General features: G+C 40.6%; 1 protein-coding gene across 22 annotated transcripts in view; it reads left to right on the top strand.

The window, feature by feature from the left end:
- The window catches only part of mical3a (microtubule associated monooxygenase, calponin and LIM domain containing 3a), an 81,843-nt gene that overhangs the window by 24,185 nt on the left and 39,223 nt on the right, over positions 1-18,435 (top strand). For 20 of the 22 annotated variants that reach the window (XM_040025049.1, XM_040025051.1, XM_040025060.1 and 17 more), the window contains 6 exons: positions 14,635-15,042; positions 15,466-15,673; positions 15,768-15,884; positions 16,005-16,106; positions 16,643-16,798; positions 17,234-17,334. In XM_040025049.1, coding sequence (XP_039880983.1) covers positions 14,764-15,042; positions 15,466-15,673; positions 15,768-15,884; positions 16,005-16,106; positions 16,643-16,798; positions 17,234-17,334 — 963 coding nt within the window. In that variant the 5' untranslated portion in view covers positions 14,635-14,763. Of the gene's footprint in view, positions 1-14,634; positions 15,043-15,465; positions 15,674-15,767; positions 15,885-16,004; positions 16,107-16,642; positions 16,799-17,233; positions 17,335-18,435 lie in introns of those variants that run through there. The other 2 variants (XM_040025068.1, XM_040025067.1) reach the window with 1 other exon arrangement.

Below are 18,435 nucleotides of genomic sequence, written 5' to 3'. Positions count from 1 at the left end.
ATTTGTACATCACTGAGTCAGAGGTGACATTTGAGAAATGTCGTTTTGGGAGCTTGTTTCGGGTAACAACACAGCCGCAACACACCTGGAAAGAAGTCATGTTAGGTAAACGTTAATGCACACACTTTGTATTCGCAAAAGATGTTGTTACAGGAGGCTGGTATGGAGCTGGCTGCTGCTTGCTCTTGTGTAAATCTCATGCAGTCCTATACATACCGTAAGTTTAGATATTTTGCAAGTGCTTTTGTTGTCTCTCAGTACCTGGTTTGTGGCCAAGTGTAAAGGTTTTGACGTTAAATCAAAGTCTCCTCCTCGACTTCAGTGATGAATGCTTCCACATGTCATTTTTGTTTTTGTTGATTAACTGTATGCTGACATTAACATTAATATCATATTACTCCAGCTGGCTCAGCTGGGCCCATACAGCAGCAGCAGCCACTCTGTGGTTAAATGGAGCAGAAGGGTCCTGACCTGACAGGCCAAAGTCTCTTATCCTGTCTCATCTGAGTGATTGGATTTGTTCTATTGATTAGTTATACTGAACCTTTGTTTCTCGCATTTCAAGAGCTTCCTTCCTACACTGTATCTTTAAAGACTTTGTACATCTACTCTGAGGCCACAGGGTGCAGTTGGGTAGGTGGGTGTTAACTGGGCTGTGCTGTATCTGTTCGCACCTTTGTGTTATCATAACTAGCAGTTTCCCTCCTAGATCAGGATGTGGAGCAGAGTAGGAAAGGATGTTTGCTTGGTGGCTGACTGCAGTTTGGCTTTCTGAAGAGAAGCCTGACATAATCGTTCAAGTATAGTCAAGCATGCAGCGTCCTCTGCAAAACTAAGCTGTGTTACAGTGGCAAACTTTAAGTTTATATTTCTGTGTTATAAACACAACCCACAAAGCATCCAAAATACATCAAAACACAGCAGCATGAATTTGATAAGGCAAGCTTTTTAATGTTCGTGTTCGTGAGGGAGGGGAAGATAAAGCTGACTCACTTTGCCCCCTTACTGACCGTCACTCAGAGAGTTAAGGAAACTAGCTCTGACTCTGACCCCCTGTGAACCTGCAGTATATTGTGGAAATGGGAAAAGTGCTGGATGAAAGGACGGACGGTAGGAAGGAAGGAAGTCCTGTGAAGGCAACTCGTGCTGTGTCATGAGCAGCTGGATGTATCCCAGCTATCTGGTTCATTTGCCCGATGGCTTGCTGATGTGGCTGACTCATCTAAGACTTGGTGCCCCCCCCCCCCCTCCACTCCATCCCACCACAATATTAAACTACTATGCTTGTTATAGCAAGTCTAGCCTGCTGTAAGTCCTTAGAAGGAGAGACAGCTGTAACTAGAAGGAATGTTGTGAACTGCTTAAGGTTCCATTTCTTTAGCAAACACTCATTGCAAGATAATGAGAGAATATCCAGTTACCGTTTCAACTTTGTACTTAGGTGGATGAGATTGTGATGATGAGTATATTCCTGTGATGATGAGTATATTCCTGTGTTGACTGCTGAGTCACACGGGTGTAATAAAACCAAACAGCCTGGATGATGCCATATTGTTTCCACCCTTTAAGGTTTGGAGATCCTACAAAAAGTCTGAGATAGTTGCTTTATCTGCCACCGTTCTTTTTTTCCCCCCATAGTAAGAAAAATAAATGAGATTTGGTGGAATAATCACTAGTTAAAGCTGCATGACTTCCAGCATGGCTCCTGTCCATTTGCTTTTGTGATTTCCCACAGCTCTAGATTAAAGACTTACTTCTTGGCTGTTTATTCCACCTTAGAGATCAGAAGTGGGTCAGTATGACAAATGCATTCCAGAGGCTACGCCAGTGATACATGTTGCCAGTCTGCTGCTCCTTGAACTCTATAAAGGCTACTATCTTACGTCAGCCAGTGCAGCAGAAACTCTGATCCTACACATCTTCATGTGACAAGCAAACAGGCTACTGAGACTCTCTGCGCCGTTGCTTTTTTGCTTAAGTGTGTGTATTTTCTCAGCTACCTCACAAAACCCATTTTTACGGCACACTGTTGTAGTTTCTCTTCTCTACTCGGGATACACCTCAGGGCGCGATCTCTAACAACACTGGAAGCATTATATGTTTTTAGTTGTTTCTGCTGCACGGAAACGCTGCCATAGATGGGGTCGATGGGTAATGTTGGTTTAACTTAATCCTTATTTTTGTAATTGTTTTTGAAACCATTGTTGTGTAAGAGAAATATGAAAAAGCAGGGAGAAATAAGGGTAGTAGTGACATAGATACGAGGCTGATGTAGTTAACAAAACTAAAACCAGAACTGAAGCTAAGCCAAACTAAAAAACGTTTTATTATCACGAGCATTGATGCGTCTTAAAGTCAACACATTGCACAGATTTGTGACTGACATCCACACATTTAATATTCCACGTCTCTGTCCTCTAACCTAGTCTCCACACGTTTCATCAGCACTGCTTTCATAGCGAATTCATATTGAATCCTTTTCTGCCTGTCATGACAAAACATTGATTTTTATCGAATGTAATGTTAATTGTGTCTGACATGGTGTTAAAATCATCTTTCTTGCCAAGAAAGTTGAATCAGGTTTTCTCTTGTTGCTCCTTTGACGATTGAAACAACGTCACAGTCCGGTGATTATTTCACATGATGTCACACACTTGCTGCCATGTGCGGTGTCACGTGAGGTATGACAAACCAGACTTCAACTTTAGAGTAGGCGTGTAGAATGATAGAGATAACATCAGCTTGTTACCCTTTTGAACTGTAATAATGATTGCTTTACCTCGTTAGGGCTCCTAATTTGCTATCATCTGTGCTCTCTGCTCAGATCTGTGTTTTATTCCATCATGTGTTCACAGATCAGTCCTCTAATATCCACTTGGCTGTTACACAAGATGTTAAACAGACCTGGGATCAGGAGTATAGAACAGGACTTGACGGCTGTTTAAAATGTGAACGTGAACTCTTGTCTCGAGGTTTAGGGTTCGGCTGGAGCTGTGAAGACGTTTGATCAGCTAACCTTAACACCAACACTTGGATCGGCTTCACTAAACTACACAAGACTTGTGAATCCCCCTTTGTCTCCTTTTACTTTGGAATGAATTGTGACTCAGTTTCTTTTCCAGTTCGTCCACGTCCCTCCGCTGCTTTGTGTTCATTTGATCATTTCAAATATGATTTACAGTGAAGCAGTGAATTCCTCAGTTTTCATCTAGTGTCTGAATGCAATCTGTGCTGCACCTGCTAAGCATGATTTTCCTACCACCTTGTAGTAGGTGACAGGGATTAAAGTGTAATTTGGAAGGAATCTGTTTTCATGCTTGCTTCTATAAAGCAATCATGCCTCGTGGTGCTGCGTGGGTGTTCGGTTACCTTCCTACTGCAGCAGCTCTTCAGTACACTCTGGAAGGCTGGATTTCCTCTGGTCTGCTGCTCAACTATTTGGGAGATGGAGGGACATGAAATGTTCGGCATTGCGAGGCTGGGAAGAAAGCCAACCTTGCATGTTCTGATTCAACTGTCTGCACACTGTGTAAAACAGCAAAAAAATACATGTACTGGTCTGAAAAGAGGATGAAAGCACAGCTCGCACACTGCATAACTCTACTTTTACCTATTTATTGCTTCTTGGTAGTTGTAACTTTCCAACACATCTGCTCATGATCAAACAGTAATGCACCATCTGATATTTCTGATGGCCATGTGTTTAATTTGGACTATTTTGAGGCATATGTACAGTTTGTTTTCTCCAATTAGAAAATATTCTTCTGGTGCTTTTATCCCGATCACAGCTAAAGTGACGCGTGTGACTCATTTTATTGGTTAACAGAAATATCCTTTATAAATCATTGCTTAGTTATGCAGTGAGTTATACAGTAACCTAAGAGGGCAAATGGGATAATTAGTTATCGACTGTGTGAAAGACAGGCTGTTTACTGGGTAAACCTCATTCTGCTAAAGATGGGTCTTAATACCTGGTTTTTGATGCTCCCTGTTGCTGCCACACTGCACGCAGCGATACTAACACGTTGAGGATGACCGACCCAAATGAAAGATTTCGGCAACTGTAGGTTTAGCTGGTCAGGGATTCTGCTTCCCTTATATCATCGACTCGACAGAGTCCTGCAATTTGTTTACCATCTGAACTACTCACAGCTGCGCCCACGCGCAGAGATTAGAGAAAGCAAACATGGATGTGATGGGATTATGGGCTGTGCTGGTTGTAGTTCACTGTTGCACGTTCCAATCAATGTACTTTGCTCTTTTTAGATGATGTTTGTCATCAAAAAAACAAAACAAAATAAAATATTGAAACGCGGCACCGGTGCCTGCCTGCTGGAAACAGTATCTCCTAGTTCTTCCATTGCTGAGTATTGAATGTTGTACTATCATAATATCAGAATTGCATGCCAGAGGACGGATCTCTTTTATTATAGCAGCTATTTCTTGTATCATAATCACACAGGTAAATAACATTATCAGTAGGGCTGTTCGATATAACGATATATATCGGATGACGATGTAAAAACATCTATCGTTTCATTTTACGCTATCGTTTGTTTCGTGGTGTCGCAAAATAAACTGTTTACGGTAATATTTTTTCATGGTTTTGATGGTCACTGTAGTGTTTATATTAATTTCTTAAAGTTCTCTCTTTCTCTTATATTTAATATAACCACACTACGGACGGACAAGCGCCTGTTTTTAAGCGTTGTCGTTAGCAACAATGACGGTAAAACCATCGTGTGTCTGCTTGTTTATTTTCCACATAAACCTTTCACAATAAAGCTCAAGATCCTGTTGAGACTTTTCAAAATAAACTGAATCACGTAAAATAGTATACAGAGGATTTACGGATGAGAAGTAAAAGAGAGCCGTCCGGTGCTAAAAAATAAACCTTAGACTCAAACGTTAGAACAGGCTTTTCCCTGCAGCACGCCGTGTAATAAATACTCACAAAGAAAACGGCGGCCGTTACAACTTATGTCTAAAAATGTATCGTTTCATGCATCGGTTAAAACACTCGACTCCAGCTACACAACGCCCAGCTGGAAACACTTCTGCCCGAGATTCACAGAATTTACAGAAAATGTTACATTTTTGTGATTTATATCGTTATCGGGGTGATAGATGTCTTATATCGGGATATGAGATTTTGGTCATATTGCACAGCCCTAATTATCAGTGCCGGGAATATCAGTTAGTTTCTCGTTCTGTGTTTCCTTATTTCACCCTGTTTTTTTACATTGGCTGTGGCATTCTTCATGTTTGAGGTGTAATTAATGTGGTTTAAGGAAGGAAAGGTGAGATTGGGAACAGAGTTATAGTTTAGTTTTCCTATGGCAAGAATCAAAAACCCAGTTTGGGTTAGCCTGTGTGCATTCAGTGTGGAACCAAATCATACGACCTCTAAGGTTTGTTTTCACATGACAGCCGAGCTGTTTTTTTTTTTCTGTCCATCGTTCTTCCTGGACATGCAGTGAGATGTTCGCTTTGACATCATATCCCGACTCCAACCATAACTAATACACGGAGACCAGCGTCTGCCTCAGACTACATTTCCTAGTCTGCTGTTAAGAAGGGTTTGGAGTATACAAGTAACCTGATATGTGCTTTTATTTCAGTATGTGCTCAGATGTAAAATGTATACAGATAACCAAATGTGAAAACCCATGCAGATTTTTATGAGTAGTGCGATTGATAACGCTGATGCCGTAAAAGCTTTGCTGAGTAATGGTTTTGCATTTTTCTACCGTCTATGGTTCATTGTATCTATGTTTGCATAGCATAAATACTATTCTACACTAGTCAAGACTTGTTATGAACAGCACATAAGTTGGGGAAGTGGCATTTCAGCTTGAATTTGAGAGGATTCCTAAATCAAACAGCTTTGGCCGGCGCTCTAATTGACCATGTATGACACCCATAAGCAAGTAAGAGCAGGCTGAGCCTGTGCCCAGACTCCCTTGAGGCAATTACTAATATGTAGGTTGTACAAAAGACCCATTGTCATCGGAAACTGTTCCCCTGAGTCATGTCAGCTATTCTGGGGTAAATTTCTTTATATTGTGCTTTTTAAAACATGCTATTTACGATTTCTTTTCATGGTTGGAAAGGGTTGGATATAGTCCAACAGATTCTGAAACGCAATGAGGCTCAGATTCATTTAAAACCGGATTTGGGCATAATTGAGGATTGTCTTGGCAGCACAACTGAGCAGACTGGGACCAGTATAAATCCTGGAGTACTTGTTTCCAGGAACCACTTTATTCTCTCAGATTAAATTCTACAAGTACATCAAGTGGAGCTCCACTTGATGTACTTGATGTGGCTTCTTAGCTATTCTATTTGAGTTTTAAAGTAATTGGGTGTAAATGAAGCCAATAAAAAGGGGCATTTCTAAGTTTTTGAAAATGTTTTCTTCATGATATAAAACGCCGTAGCTGCAATTCTATCCCTTTGATCCTTTTTGGCATTCACAGATCTATGAATATAGACATTAGTCTCCACCTTTCCCCATAGATACTTGCCTCCTGCGCTCGATCAAGCTCTCCCTCTTCATCCATGAGTCTGACTCTCAAGATGTATTTATTTACTTATTTATTTATTTATTTATTTATTTAAAGTTTTTACTGACGACATGTGTGGAGTCAGATTTTATTTGACAAAATCACGATGCAAATAATTTCAAATCATGTCTTTGATGTTATTTCTGCTATGTTTGCAACTGAAAGAATCGCCCAGAGAGAAGCAACAAAATATTTCTTTTTTTTATTTTTATTTGTTCTCTCACAAAGTCCAAGAACTCCATCGTGGTGCTGCAGATATCTGGCTGTGACAGTACAGATAGAAGTGTGCCTCCAAGACTGTTTGCTGTCCAACAGTGAAACAAACAAACAGTAATATCTTGTGATGAAACTAAGCTGAGATGTAATATATTTTAAAAAATTCAAAACTGAATACATAAGCAAAAAAACAAATAGCTGGATAGTCATTTATTCAGTCCTAGTAAGCGATACTGCGAAGTACACGGCTTGTTGGAGGAAGTTGGAGCTTCTCTTGTTGACGTTAATGGAAATTAGATGAGGGCATCAGATACAAAAAAAAACCTAAGGGAATCCATTGGGTATCACTTACTGGTATTAGTGTTGTATACTGGGAAAACATAATTTGAGGTCATAATATAAAACATTAAGTTCATTCTGTAAATTTGGGCCCTTCTAAATGTCTGAAAGGATGATGATCCAGGATGAACTCGGTGGCTAACAAGCCGAGCCCCTCACTCGTCACATCTGCTTTCAAAATGCCGTGATGGCAGTAGTGAAAACGCTCATCTCAAATCTTCGAAATGGGACTTTACCAACCGACAAGTGACATTACGGTGGCTACATCCATCTTTTGTGCTGTTTGAAGCTCGGATAATGAATTGTTTGTTGTTAGCAGTGCTCGTGAAACGAAATCGGCAGCGTCTGCATCAGCTCAAACGAACTGCTCAGCTTCAGTTTCAGAGGGTTAGGGATGTGATCGAAAAGCCAAACGGTTTGGAGACGGCCTCGGCCAGAGGCAATTTGAATTTGATCCAATGACTATTTGTGTTCTCTGTGTGGTCTGAGTCTTTGTTCGCTATGTGAACGGACACAACTCTCCTAATTCCTGCTGGATGCACCTGTGCATGACTGCAACCGTTAACTGATATAATAACTAATATCAGAAGTGAGTAACACAGCCATTAATACACTCTGACTTAAATTTGTGCATTATCCTCTCAATATAGAGTCACAGTGTGTGGAGTGATGGGTCATTATTACTGTCATCTCAGGTAATTCTGTTTAAGCTAGTTTTAGACAGACATGTTCTGTACATTGGTATATTTACATTCCTTTTTCTAACATCTCTCATGATGTTTTTTTTCATACCGCTGTATGGAGTTTAGGTTAAGGTCCAAATTCCCATTTCCCTATGCCTCTGTGTTGGTGACAGCCACATGGCCAAAACTAGGAAATTTGGATTTGCAAGCACTGATGATAAGCATTCCCGCCAAACATTCAGTCTGTGTTACATATGAAAACAAGGAATCTACTACAAGAAAGCATCTTGAAAGTCCTTTTATTGTCATACACAGCTGTTCATAGATGACTTTGATAAGGAAACTGTAGTTGTAGGCATCATACTGTTGGGATTTCTTCCAGGAAAATTGTTAGTCCCTTGTGCTTAGATCTGGCAGGGAGTTATCTCAGGACCAGTGTCAGCACTGGTTACCCACATATCTGCCTGCTTACTCATAGAAACAAACATCTATTTTTATCGTTGCAACCCTCGTATCAGTCTTATGTCATGTTTACATTATTCTAACTACAGCCTCTCTTAACTTCAGCTGTAATTGTTTTGTTATATTTCTGCTGCATTGGCCGATCGCTGGCAGGATTACTGGAAAGTAATGGATGGATGTGGATGAAATTTATCACTAGGGGTAAAAACGTAGAACGTATTCACTTTTAGGGTCAGTTTGGAAACAGGATTTTTTTGGAAGGATTGTTCACACCTTTGTGTTTCATGCAGATGGCTGTGACTATTTTCTTGTCTCCAGTTTTGGTACCGTGCACACAAGTGATGTAGACGTCGGAGTTAATCGTTCCACTTTTGTCGTCAGTGTGATCTATTTACAAGTCGCAGGCAGCCCGTGAACAGACCACACCTGTTGTTGCCTTGCAGACTAATTATTATTATTATTATTATTATTATTATTATTATTATTATTATGGTCTAGCTATTTTCAAGAACTGTCATGGGATGTTAAGGTAATCATTAACTTTCAAGAACAAAGCTAAAATGGAATGCATCCCAAGGCAAACTGGATGAAATGAGCAAAGGCATAAATCAGTAAAATCCAGCTCTTATTACCCTTTCTAGAACTGGTAAAGTTGGTCTTATTCCAGTCTTCCCAGTTATATTATGCTGGTATAACTGGTAAGAAATTCTGCCTCAAAACCTCTGGGTTCATTCGCCTGACCGTGTTTGCATTTAGCAAACAGCCATAGCTCATCTGATTCTCCTTAGTAATCTGTTCTCACATATTCATAAAGGAAATAATCAAGGATCAAGCTCTTAAGTCTGTGGTTTTCCAAGTCTGTGGAATGTAAATGAAACAAGAAACAGAAAAATCCCAGATTGTTTCTACAGTGTAACCAAAGGAAGAGCAAAATGAACCAAAACAAAGAAAAATGATGGTTTGAAATGTTTGTTTGTTTTTGGAGCCATTATAGTGACAGTGTTTATAAAGAAATCATGCTGTCAAACATCCACAAACAGGACTACTGGCCTAATCTCTGTGTCTATTTTTAGATTAGTGGATGATGTAATGCAGCCAGGGCTGCATGTGTGTCAGTCTTGTGGGAATTCTGTGAACGTGTGAAATCCTGCAGCTCATCCAGATGTCAGGATAATTGCAGAAAGAGCTCATATTTCATGAGTTTTCTTTGTTTTTGCTGCACACTTCAAATATTTAGTTTGGAAAAGCATAAAATGAGGCCCATTCCATATCCTTACTTTTCTTAATTACTGTATCCCATACATCCCATCTGTGTGGTTTCTTCCTGACCACTGGGAAACACACAGTGCTGCTGTGGAGTGTGCACATGGCTCTCTCTGTAGGAGGGTACTGTTATTCAAACTATAGGTCAGCTTTGTTGTCATTAAGCAGGGTCATGGTATAGCATGTCACAGGAATGTCTGTTTGAGCTGTGCTGTTTTAGACACACACACACACACACACACACACACACACACACACACACACACACACACACACACACACACACACACACACACACACACAGCAACACAATATGCACATATTTGTGTGTCTCCATACAGTTTATCATCATCATCCTTCCAAGATCATCTTTTTTGGAAGTATAATTTCAAAAAGTTTAATCTCAGCTCATTTCTTCTAGTGTTTTTGTTCTTTGCTTGCTACGTCTTGTTTCCTCCGTCATCGTTTGACAGCAAAAGAAAAGACTGGTCAAGAATTTAGGACACAGCGTTCAGAGTTTTTGTTTTACTGATCTGATTAATTCGCTGATACAATCAGCGGTCTCCTGATAGAGTACCGATCTTAAACATTCTCACAACTTCCTCAATAGTCAGGCTCTGAATGCAGCTAATTTGGCTTAATAATTAATGTTTACCCCTGATATTTGGGCTTAGTACTACAACCCGGCTGATTCTGGATGGGTACTAGATTCTTCTTAAGAAGCCACAAAATCCAGTATTGATATACCACCTAATCTTCTATATGTAAACAGTATGTTGAGTTCTGTTGAAAGGGGAAAAGATTTGTTTTAGCTCCCTTCACTCTAATTTTTAGGCAGCTTTATTTTAACTGCTCCTGATCAACAGAATTTTTGTATGGTATGTCTGAAGGGTACAACATGGAAGTGAGTTGGTTAAGTCCAAGCTCATATCTAAATGTAACTGTGTACTGACGTAGCGAGGCACTGTCAAAAATACGCAGAACAGTTGGTATAGTAGACCACTGGTGTCCGACTTAGCTGCTGCTGTGGAGAGGACGTCTGTCACATTATACCAAAAAAGTGTTAAAGGTGTAGAAAAGTGTCTGCTGCATATTTGTGCTCCTTTTGTTGTTTTCTTGTATTTTTTGTGCCTCTTTAACTCTACAGTAGTATTTAGTAGGGGTGCAACGATACACAAAATTCACGGTTCGGTTCGATACTTTGGTGTCACGGTTCGATATTTTTTTCGATACAAAAAAAATGTTCATGCCTTTTTAATTTGTCATTTATTAAAATTATAAATATATATTTTAACTCAAAAGTACAGTTTTTAAATTTAACCCTAACCCTTGTGCGCGTTTTTTATTTTGACAGCGAATGCGCACCTGCAGACCACTTATGTGCAGCCCTGGTTATTTAGCTCGTCATATTGCAGCCACAGAAATTCTTTTGTCCATGAAACCATAAAGCTGCACTTTCTTTTTGCCTTATAGTCTGATTTGTCATAACTTTTCCGTTTTGTGGTAAGCTTTTCTTTGGCTGTCACTTCTTCACCCTGACCTGTCTTATTTGGCTCAGCAGAACTGAAATATATATCTGTCTGTGAAGGTTCTCAGTCATCCAGGTCATCGTAGTCAAATATAAATCCTGCTGCTTTTACACACGCACTCACATAAGCTCAGCGATTCTCTGCGCGATCAACCTCTCACATGTTTAAGCTGCGGGAGATTTCACTTGTCATGTTTGCATAGTAAGCTAACGATTAATAAGACGATGTCAGAGGAATTGGTGCACAAATTATCATCACTCACAGATCAGTGCTGTCGCTCTCTATACACAGTTCGCACGATTGCAAAGTGAAAGCAAAAAACAAGCGCAAATTCAAACGCGATTTCAATATGTCACATATTGACAGTGGCTCACCGATGCCAATGACATAATTACCCAGCTACATTTCTGAAAGAATGCAAAAGCATTGACATATATTTTTCCTTCCTACAATAGCGCGATGGGCAGGGTAGCCCGTCTGAAAAAAATCACTAGCTCCGGGACGTCGGGCTAGCGATATTGCGAGCCCTGTATCTAATTGAGGAATCACTCATCTTTGGAAAAGAGAGTTTATTACAGAGAAATGTCTCTTTCCAAAATAAAAGCTATACTATCCGCTTCTTCTGGGCTATATTCTCAGCAGCATAAGGAGAATCATGTGCTAACAGCTGTCTAAATGACTCGGCTAAAGTTAGTAGCATGCTTGTTGTTTTTGTCTTTGCACTAGGATGATGTCGGCGTAAATGTGCAGTCATATTCGTTGTGTTCCCATTAGTGCTTTCAGGTTAATCTCGTTGAAATGACCTTAACGCCACAACACGGCAAATCTCCGTTAACGAGCTACCGCCGATCGCCCCGTGCATGGGGCTAGACGGCCAACACGTTAACGAGCTAACTGCGCTAACACACTAGTTCCCACCCATGTAATTGAGCATTGCGTGGCACATTCAACATACTGTTTTACTTTAGTCCATGACTCGCTTAGCTTCAGGGTCATACGTCACATGAAAACCAAAATAATTCCAAACGCCAGATCTATATTAGCTACTTACTGTGCTTACCATATAATTACACAGTTTCTAAATTATGCCAAATGTTTTATGAACATCTTTAAAAAATAAAACAGAAAAAAAATGCATATTTGCCAATAACAATATATCAGGGCAATATCAATAAGTCTGTGTGATTTGATTCAACAATGAAATCTTATATTTGAGTTTTTACTTCCATACAGAGGAACTAGTGTGTGCCAGTATTTTCATTCTTGTTACTAAATGTATGCTCTGGGGACTGACTGAGCACAGATGTGCGCACATCTCCAACCACAAACCTTTACACTTTGGTGTGTGTGTGTGTGTGTGTGTGTGTGTGTGTGTGTGTGTGTGTGTGTGTGTGTGTTTTGAATAAAGTACACTACAAGTTAAGGCAAAGAAGAAATGGTGTGGCTGGCTGTTCTGGTGAAGGGCTCTTTCTGTTTGCGTCAGCACTGCTGCCTTATAGTCGTGTTCCTGACTGACTGAGGCAGAGCCAAAACTAAGGCCTGCTGTTTTCACTGCAGTGAGGAGTTGGCAGTGTGTGAAAAGGAGGCCAGCTGACCTCTGTACCTGCCTTCCTTTCATCACGTGTTGCCACTGGGACTGGGGCTACATTGGTTTCCACGAACTAGCTCAGCATCCTGGACAGTGGAGAACAAAGCTCGAGCTTTTTAAATCTAAATGGGTCGTTGTAAATAATGTTTTTGTAAGTAAGTTAGTAATATCCTCAAAACAGCAGAGTTTAACCTCAGAATAATTACTTTGTTTAGGCTGGAATACCTTTCAATGTTGCAGTGCAAGAACCACCAGAGCAGCTGTTGGCCAGATTATGTTCCGAGTGCACAAAGCCACACCAGTTTGTTCACCCTCGCATCCATTCTTTATGCTTTCTTTAGCATACAGCCTGCCTGGAGCTTATGTACCTTATAGACATGAGATGTTATGTCCTGTCAGCTGTCCTCATTGTAAGAAAGTAAGCAAGAGTTATTCCTAGCACGTCAGAAGTGTAATTATTCGCTTTAATCTTTCTTATTTTCACTTTAAAGAGGCAAGAAAAGTTTCTGCATCGCTGCTCGGAGCAAATGCAAAACACTGCTTCTGCTTGGTTAAAAACAAATGAACCACCAACAAACCGGATCAACTGTGTGGTGGTTTTTAAGTCAATGTGCTTGATTTTTTTTTATTTGAGCTTTTTATAATAGTCTTCCATCCTTCTAATCTATCTTGTATACTTTCAGCCATGTTGGTCAGAGCTGATGAAGACGTTACTGCCAAATCCACTTTGTTATGGACGGGGCCTTCCCCATTCATCACAGCAAAGCTACAGACATCAGTGAACATGAATGATCTCTAACCCCTGGAGGTTAAAACGGTTAAAAATAGCTTAATAAAGCTGTGCACAGTATATCCATGTAGCTATTCAGAGACCCTTATTAGAGCTAGATGATTTTCTTGACTAAGAAGGGTTGTTGTGTTATTTCACAGTGTATTTAGCAGTGAACCCACCATTTCCTGTGTCTGGAAGTGAGTCTGTGCCACGAGGACGCATCTATACACTTTCTCCCTGTGTGTTTCCTGTCTGGCTTTGTGTCGGTACCTTTCCTGTGTCCAGCTCCATGCTTAGAAATACAAAGGGTTGTTTAAGGTCATGATGCTGCAGAGGAATGACAGTAGCCAGAAGTCGTCATATATAAAATATAGTTGTGTTGTTAAATAGATTGTTAAGAAGCATTCGGTCATCAAATTCATCAAAATAAAATTCCAGGTGGAAGATTTGTGCAAAATTAAATAAATAAATAAATATGGGATGAATGTGTCGTCTTTGGTCAAAAAGGCAGATGAAAATACTTGTTGTTGAGAAAATGATCACAGAAACTTAAGAAAGTTTAAAAAAGGTAATTTTGTATTTTGTACCTGGTGTTATACCTGAGGAATATCATGGGAATGTTTTTTTGCCTGATTTGGACTGTTTTTAAAGAATATTAGATGGACTGTATGCATAAAATAAAATATCAGTCTCCTCCCTCCAAAATTGTTTCCACAGCTTCCTCTGCTGTTAGATGAGACATCCAAACACTTTAGAGACTTAACATAAAATAATGAATATGTTAACTTGAGCTACTCTCCTGGGTCTCCAGAATCATAACATATGTACGTATCAGATATTCCTTCTAAAACAATGGTCAGGATGGAGGCATTTGATGAATTGACATACGTGACACTCAAGAAGTTGCAGGTCATGTATGACATGAACTGATGTGGTTTTTAATTAATGTTGTTTGTTTGTTTTTACTGTGCCAGATCAGAAATTCTTCATCGCAGATTCACATCTGTAGGATTTGTGAATGTAGTGCTTTGGAGGCCTGGCATTAAGTGTTTGATGTAAAATATTGTACAACAAATCATCATTGTAAAATTCTCCATTTCACACATGTGAGAAAACTATAATCTTTCATGTTTTCTTTTCCAGTATTGTTACATTTGTAACAATATGTATGTTTTTTTTTAATACTTTTTAATTTGTCGCTCTTTCTCTTTTACAGAATGAAGATTCCTGAGGCTGGGAGTTAAAGCTCTCTAGCAGAGAGAGGGTTTTTCCAGAGCTGAGGCTGGACCCAGAAGCCCCTTTCTGGGGGTGAGGGGGCCTCACAGCCCGGGAGTTAGTCTGGACCATGGGAGATGGAGGTGCCGGTGCGGCTGGAGGAGATGGGGTGAATCAGTCCCATGTCCTGTTTGACAACTTTGTCCAGGCGACCACATGTAAGGGCATTCTCAAGGCCTTCCAGGAGCTATGTGACCACCTGGAAGTAAAGCCCAGTGATCACAGGATCTTCTATCACAAACTCAAGTCCAAACTCAACTACTGGAAGGCCAAGGCCCTCTGGGCCAAGCTAGACAAGAGGGCCAGCCACAAGGAGTACAAGAAGGGCCGTGCCTGTGCCAACACAAAGGTAAGGCAGCATAATTTGAAAATCGTTGTTGTTGTTGTTGTTGTTTTGTTTTAAAGCTGGATTTTGTGGTTAGCTTTGGCTCCTGTTCCCATTCACATCTAACAGACTGAACAATATGATCCTCAGTATGTTGATATCTTTATTTTTCTTCCACTAGGCCGAATATGTCTTCACTTTGGGCTTTGTAGTTAGGGAGTTGCTCATAATTATAGTAGAAGATAGATGTATCTTATAATGGTAAAGCCTATTAAACAGCTATAGGCTAGACCGTTTTATTAAGTTGAGTGTTAGTTGCTAGTGTGGGGTTTTACACACTGAAGCTTGAATAGGTGGATTATGAGTCGAGCAAGAAAGCAAGTTAAGAATAGATTCGACTTGCTTCCTTAAAACCTGTCTGAAACTTCTGTGTCATTTTCTGTTTAGTGTCTGATCATTGGTGCGGGGCCATGTGGCTTGCGTACAGCCATCGAGCTCGCTTTCCTGGGGGCCAAAGTTGTGATTCTGGAGAAGAGAGATGCCTTTTCCAGAAACAATGTGCTGCACCTCTGGCCCTTCACCATCCAGGATCTCAGGGGTCTCGGGGCCAAAAAGTTCTATGGGAAGTTCTGTGCTGGTGCTATCGATCATATCAGTGAGTAGACGTGATTCTCTTGAGCTCTTCTACTTGTACTAATAAGAAATATATCAAAGTTATTTTACATATTCTTTCTCTGTGTGTGTTCTAGGTATTCGTCAGCTTCAGCTTATGCTTCTCAAAATGGCACTCCTGCTGGGCATCGAGATCCACGTGAACGTAGAGTTTAGAAGCCTTATTGAGCCTCCTGAAGATCAGGAAAGTGAAAGTTAGTAAATGGAGCAGCTGCCAAATGTGTCCAAAAGTGCACGAAACTATCTGTCAGAGCCTATGAGTGTCGACTCTGTTAATGCATTTCTGTCCGATTACACATTCTGTGTTTTCTTAGGAATTGGCTGGAGAGCTGAGATCCACCCTAGGACACACCCCGTCAGCGAGCTGGAGTTTGATGTCATCATTGGAGCAGATGGAAGGAGAAACACGTTACCAGGCGAGTTTGCATGCGCAGACTGGGAATAATGCATCAGTAATGCATTTGACTAAATGAAGCGGCACTGTTTGTCGAGTTGGAGGCCAGTTAGAATGATTATGATCTCACTTCGTGTGCAGCTGTGGTTGGGTACCTGACCTCGCTCTGCTCCTCACGGCCGAATGAGCATTTGTGTACATCTTAGCTTCTGCGTTCAACTTCAGACAGTATTTGCTCTCCAAGCACAGTTAATAGGAACTGTTGAACTAGGTCTGTTTCTTATGAGTGTTGGGACGCACACATGGAGACCTCAGTGGAGCTTTGCACAGGAGTGTTTCTCCTCTAATTCGACTGTTTTGGAGAAGGCGGTCTGCAGGACAGACGATGTCATGAAATTGTAGATGCTTCTAGATATTCTATGTATTGTGTGCGCTTAAAAGTAGCGTGATTTTTTTTTTTAACATTTCTAATTTATGTTCTTTTACTTCACTAACGGAGTGAACAGTTACTGGTTTCTAACCTTGAGGCCTTCCTCAATCATCCGTGCTTTTCTGTAGGGTTTCGGCGCAAGGAGTTCCGGGGAAAGCTCGCCATCGCCATCACTGCTAACTTCATTAACAGGAACACAACGGCAGAGGCAAAAGTTGAAGAGATCAGCGGCGTGGCCTTCATCTTCAATCAGAAGTTCTTTCAAGACCTCAGAGAAGCAACCGGTCTGTCATGGCTCCATTCTCCTCCATTACTTTTTGTCTGTGTAACAGTTATGATGCAGTTTAAGAATTTCGGATACTACATAAAACATAAAACATGTGCTTTTGTTGTTGTTGTTGTTGTTACTGGTAACTGCAAGATCTGGAGAAGCAAAAGGAAGCAGTTGATGCCAAAAATAAAAGTAATTGGACAAATAATCTGTGCTCTGATCATAGTTAAAAATTGGTCAGCGCACTCAATTAAAATACTTAGGTTTGACGCCAAGCCGGCCACAGTTTGCCGCTGACATGACAATGTCCCCGAGGCTCTGGTTATGTGCTTTGAAAGGCATAATTGCTGCTCTTGTGCTCAAATGACGTCAGGATTGTCAGCTCTGTTAAAAAGGAAAATGATTGTGTTTGTTATGTAACACTACATCTTTCTGTTGGTCATTTTAGGCATTGACCTGGAAAATATCGTCTATTACAAGGATGACACGCATTACTTTGTGATGACTGCCAAAAAACAGAGCCTGCTGGAGAAAGGAGTCATTCTACATGTGAGTGATTAAAGCCTACAGCGCTTGCTCGTCTCTGTATGCTTGTTCAAACCAACAAAATTAGTCCTTCTCTCTCTTTTCTGCCTTTTTTTTCTTCACACTCTTTCATTGTTTTTCAGTCTTTTATTCTCTCTGTAAATTCCTCCAGTTTTTTCCCCTAATGGTCTAACCAAGCCAACGGTATTCTGGAGCAAACTGCCAACTTAAGCACTTGCTACTTATTTGTGTCCTCGCTAAATACGGGAGTTTCCTTTCCATGGCCACTTTGCACAGGAAACCGGAAAGACCTTTTGGCATGTCTGTCTTTGTGTACTGATATTAATAAAGGATATAGATGCATAAATGTCTGCATTAAGTTTAAAGCAGAGATCTTTTTAGCTGTTGTTGTTTTTGATTTGTGCATGGATGTGCAGCTCTTTGTTTTTATGGGGAGTTAATGACGTTTGGGCATACACTGAGGTCCAAAGACAGAGTGCATTTGGATTATGTAAGCACGATTACAGTGCAGTATGATGAGCTCCTTTTATAGCAATTAAACAGCTCAGTGTAGCCATTTTTATTTTTTAATTTTGAAGAGATAGAGGAAGACAGAGGCTAGTCAGCACAGCTCATGGCAGAACTACAAATCAGAAAACAGCCCCTGTTAATATCTTCCACTGCCCCACCCTTCCCGTCACGCACCACCACTGGAAGACCAGAGAGCTTGAAGATGGAAGAAATGTATCTCTTACCGCCCTCTGTGAAAACATGTCACTATCAAAGCGTGCAGTGATTTGATGCTACATGTTAGAGAGACTTCATTCCAGTGCAAATCCTCTGGGCTCTATGTGGTAAAGGGGTTGTATAATTCATATTGTATCATATTCAATTCAATTTTATTTATATAACAACAGTCGCCTCAAGGCGCTTTAAATTGTAAGGTAGACCCTACTATAATACATACAGAGAAAAACCCAACAATCATATGACCCCCTATGAGCAAGCACGTTGGCGACAGTGGGAAGGAAAAACTCCCTTTTAACAGGAAGAAACCTCCAGCAGAACCAGGCTCAGGGAGGGGCGGGGCCATCTGCTGTGACTGGTTGGGTTGCAGCAGATGGC

This window comes from Simochromis diagramma, unplaced genomic scaffold (assembly GCF_900408965.1).
Source record: "Simochromis diagramma unplaced genomic scaffold, fSimDia1.1 OVJJ01000293.1, whole genome shotgun sequence".
In the NCBI taxonomy this organism is placed as follows: Eukaryota; Metazoa; Chordata; class Actinopteri; order Cichliformes; family Cichlidae; genus Simochromis; species Simochromis diagramma.
Note: the sequence above shows the minus strand (reverse complement) of the source record. Positions and strands in the feature narration are given on the sequence as shown.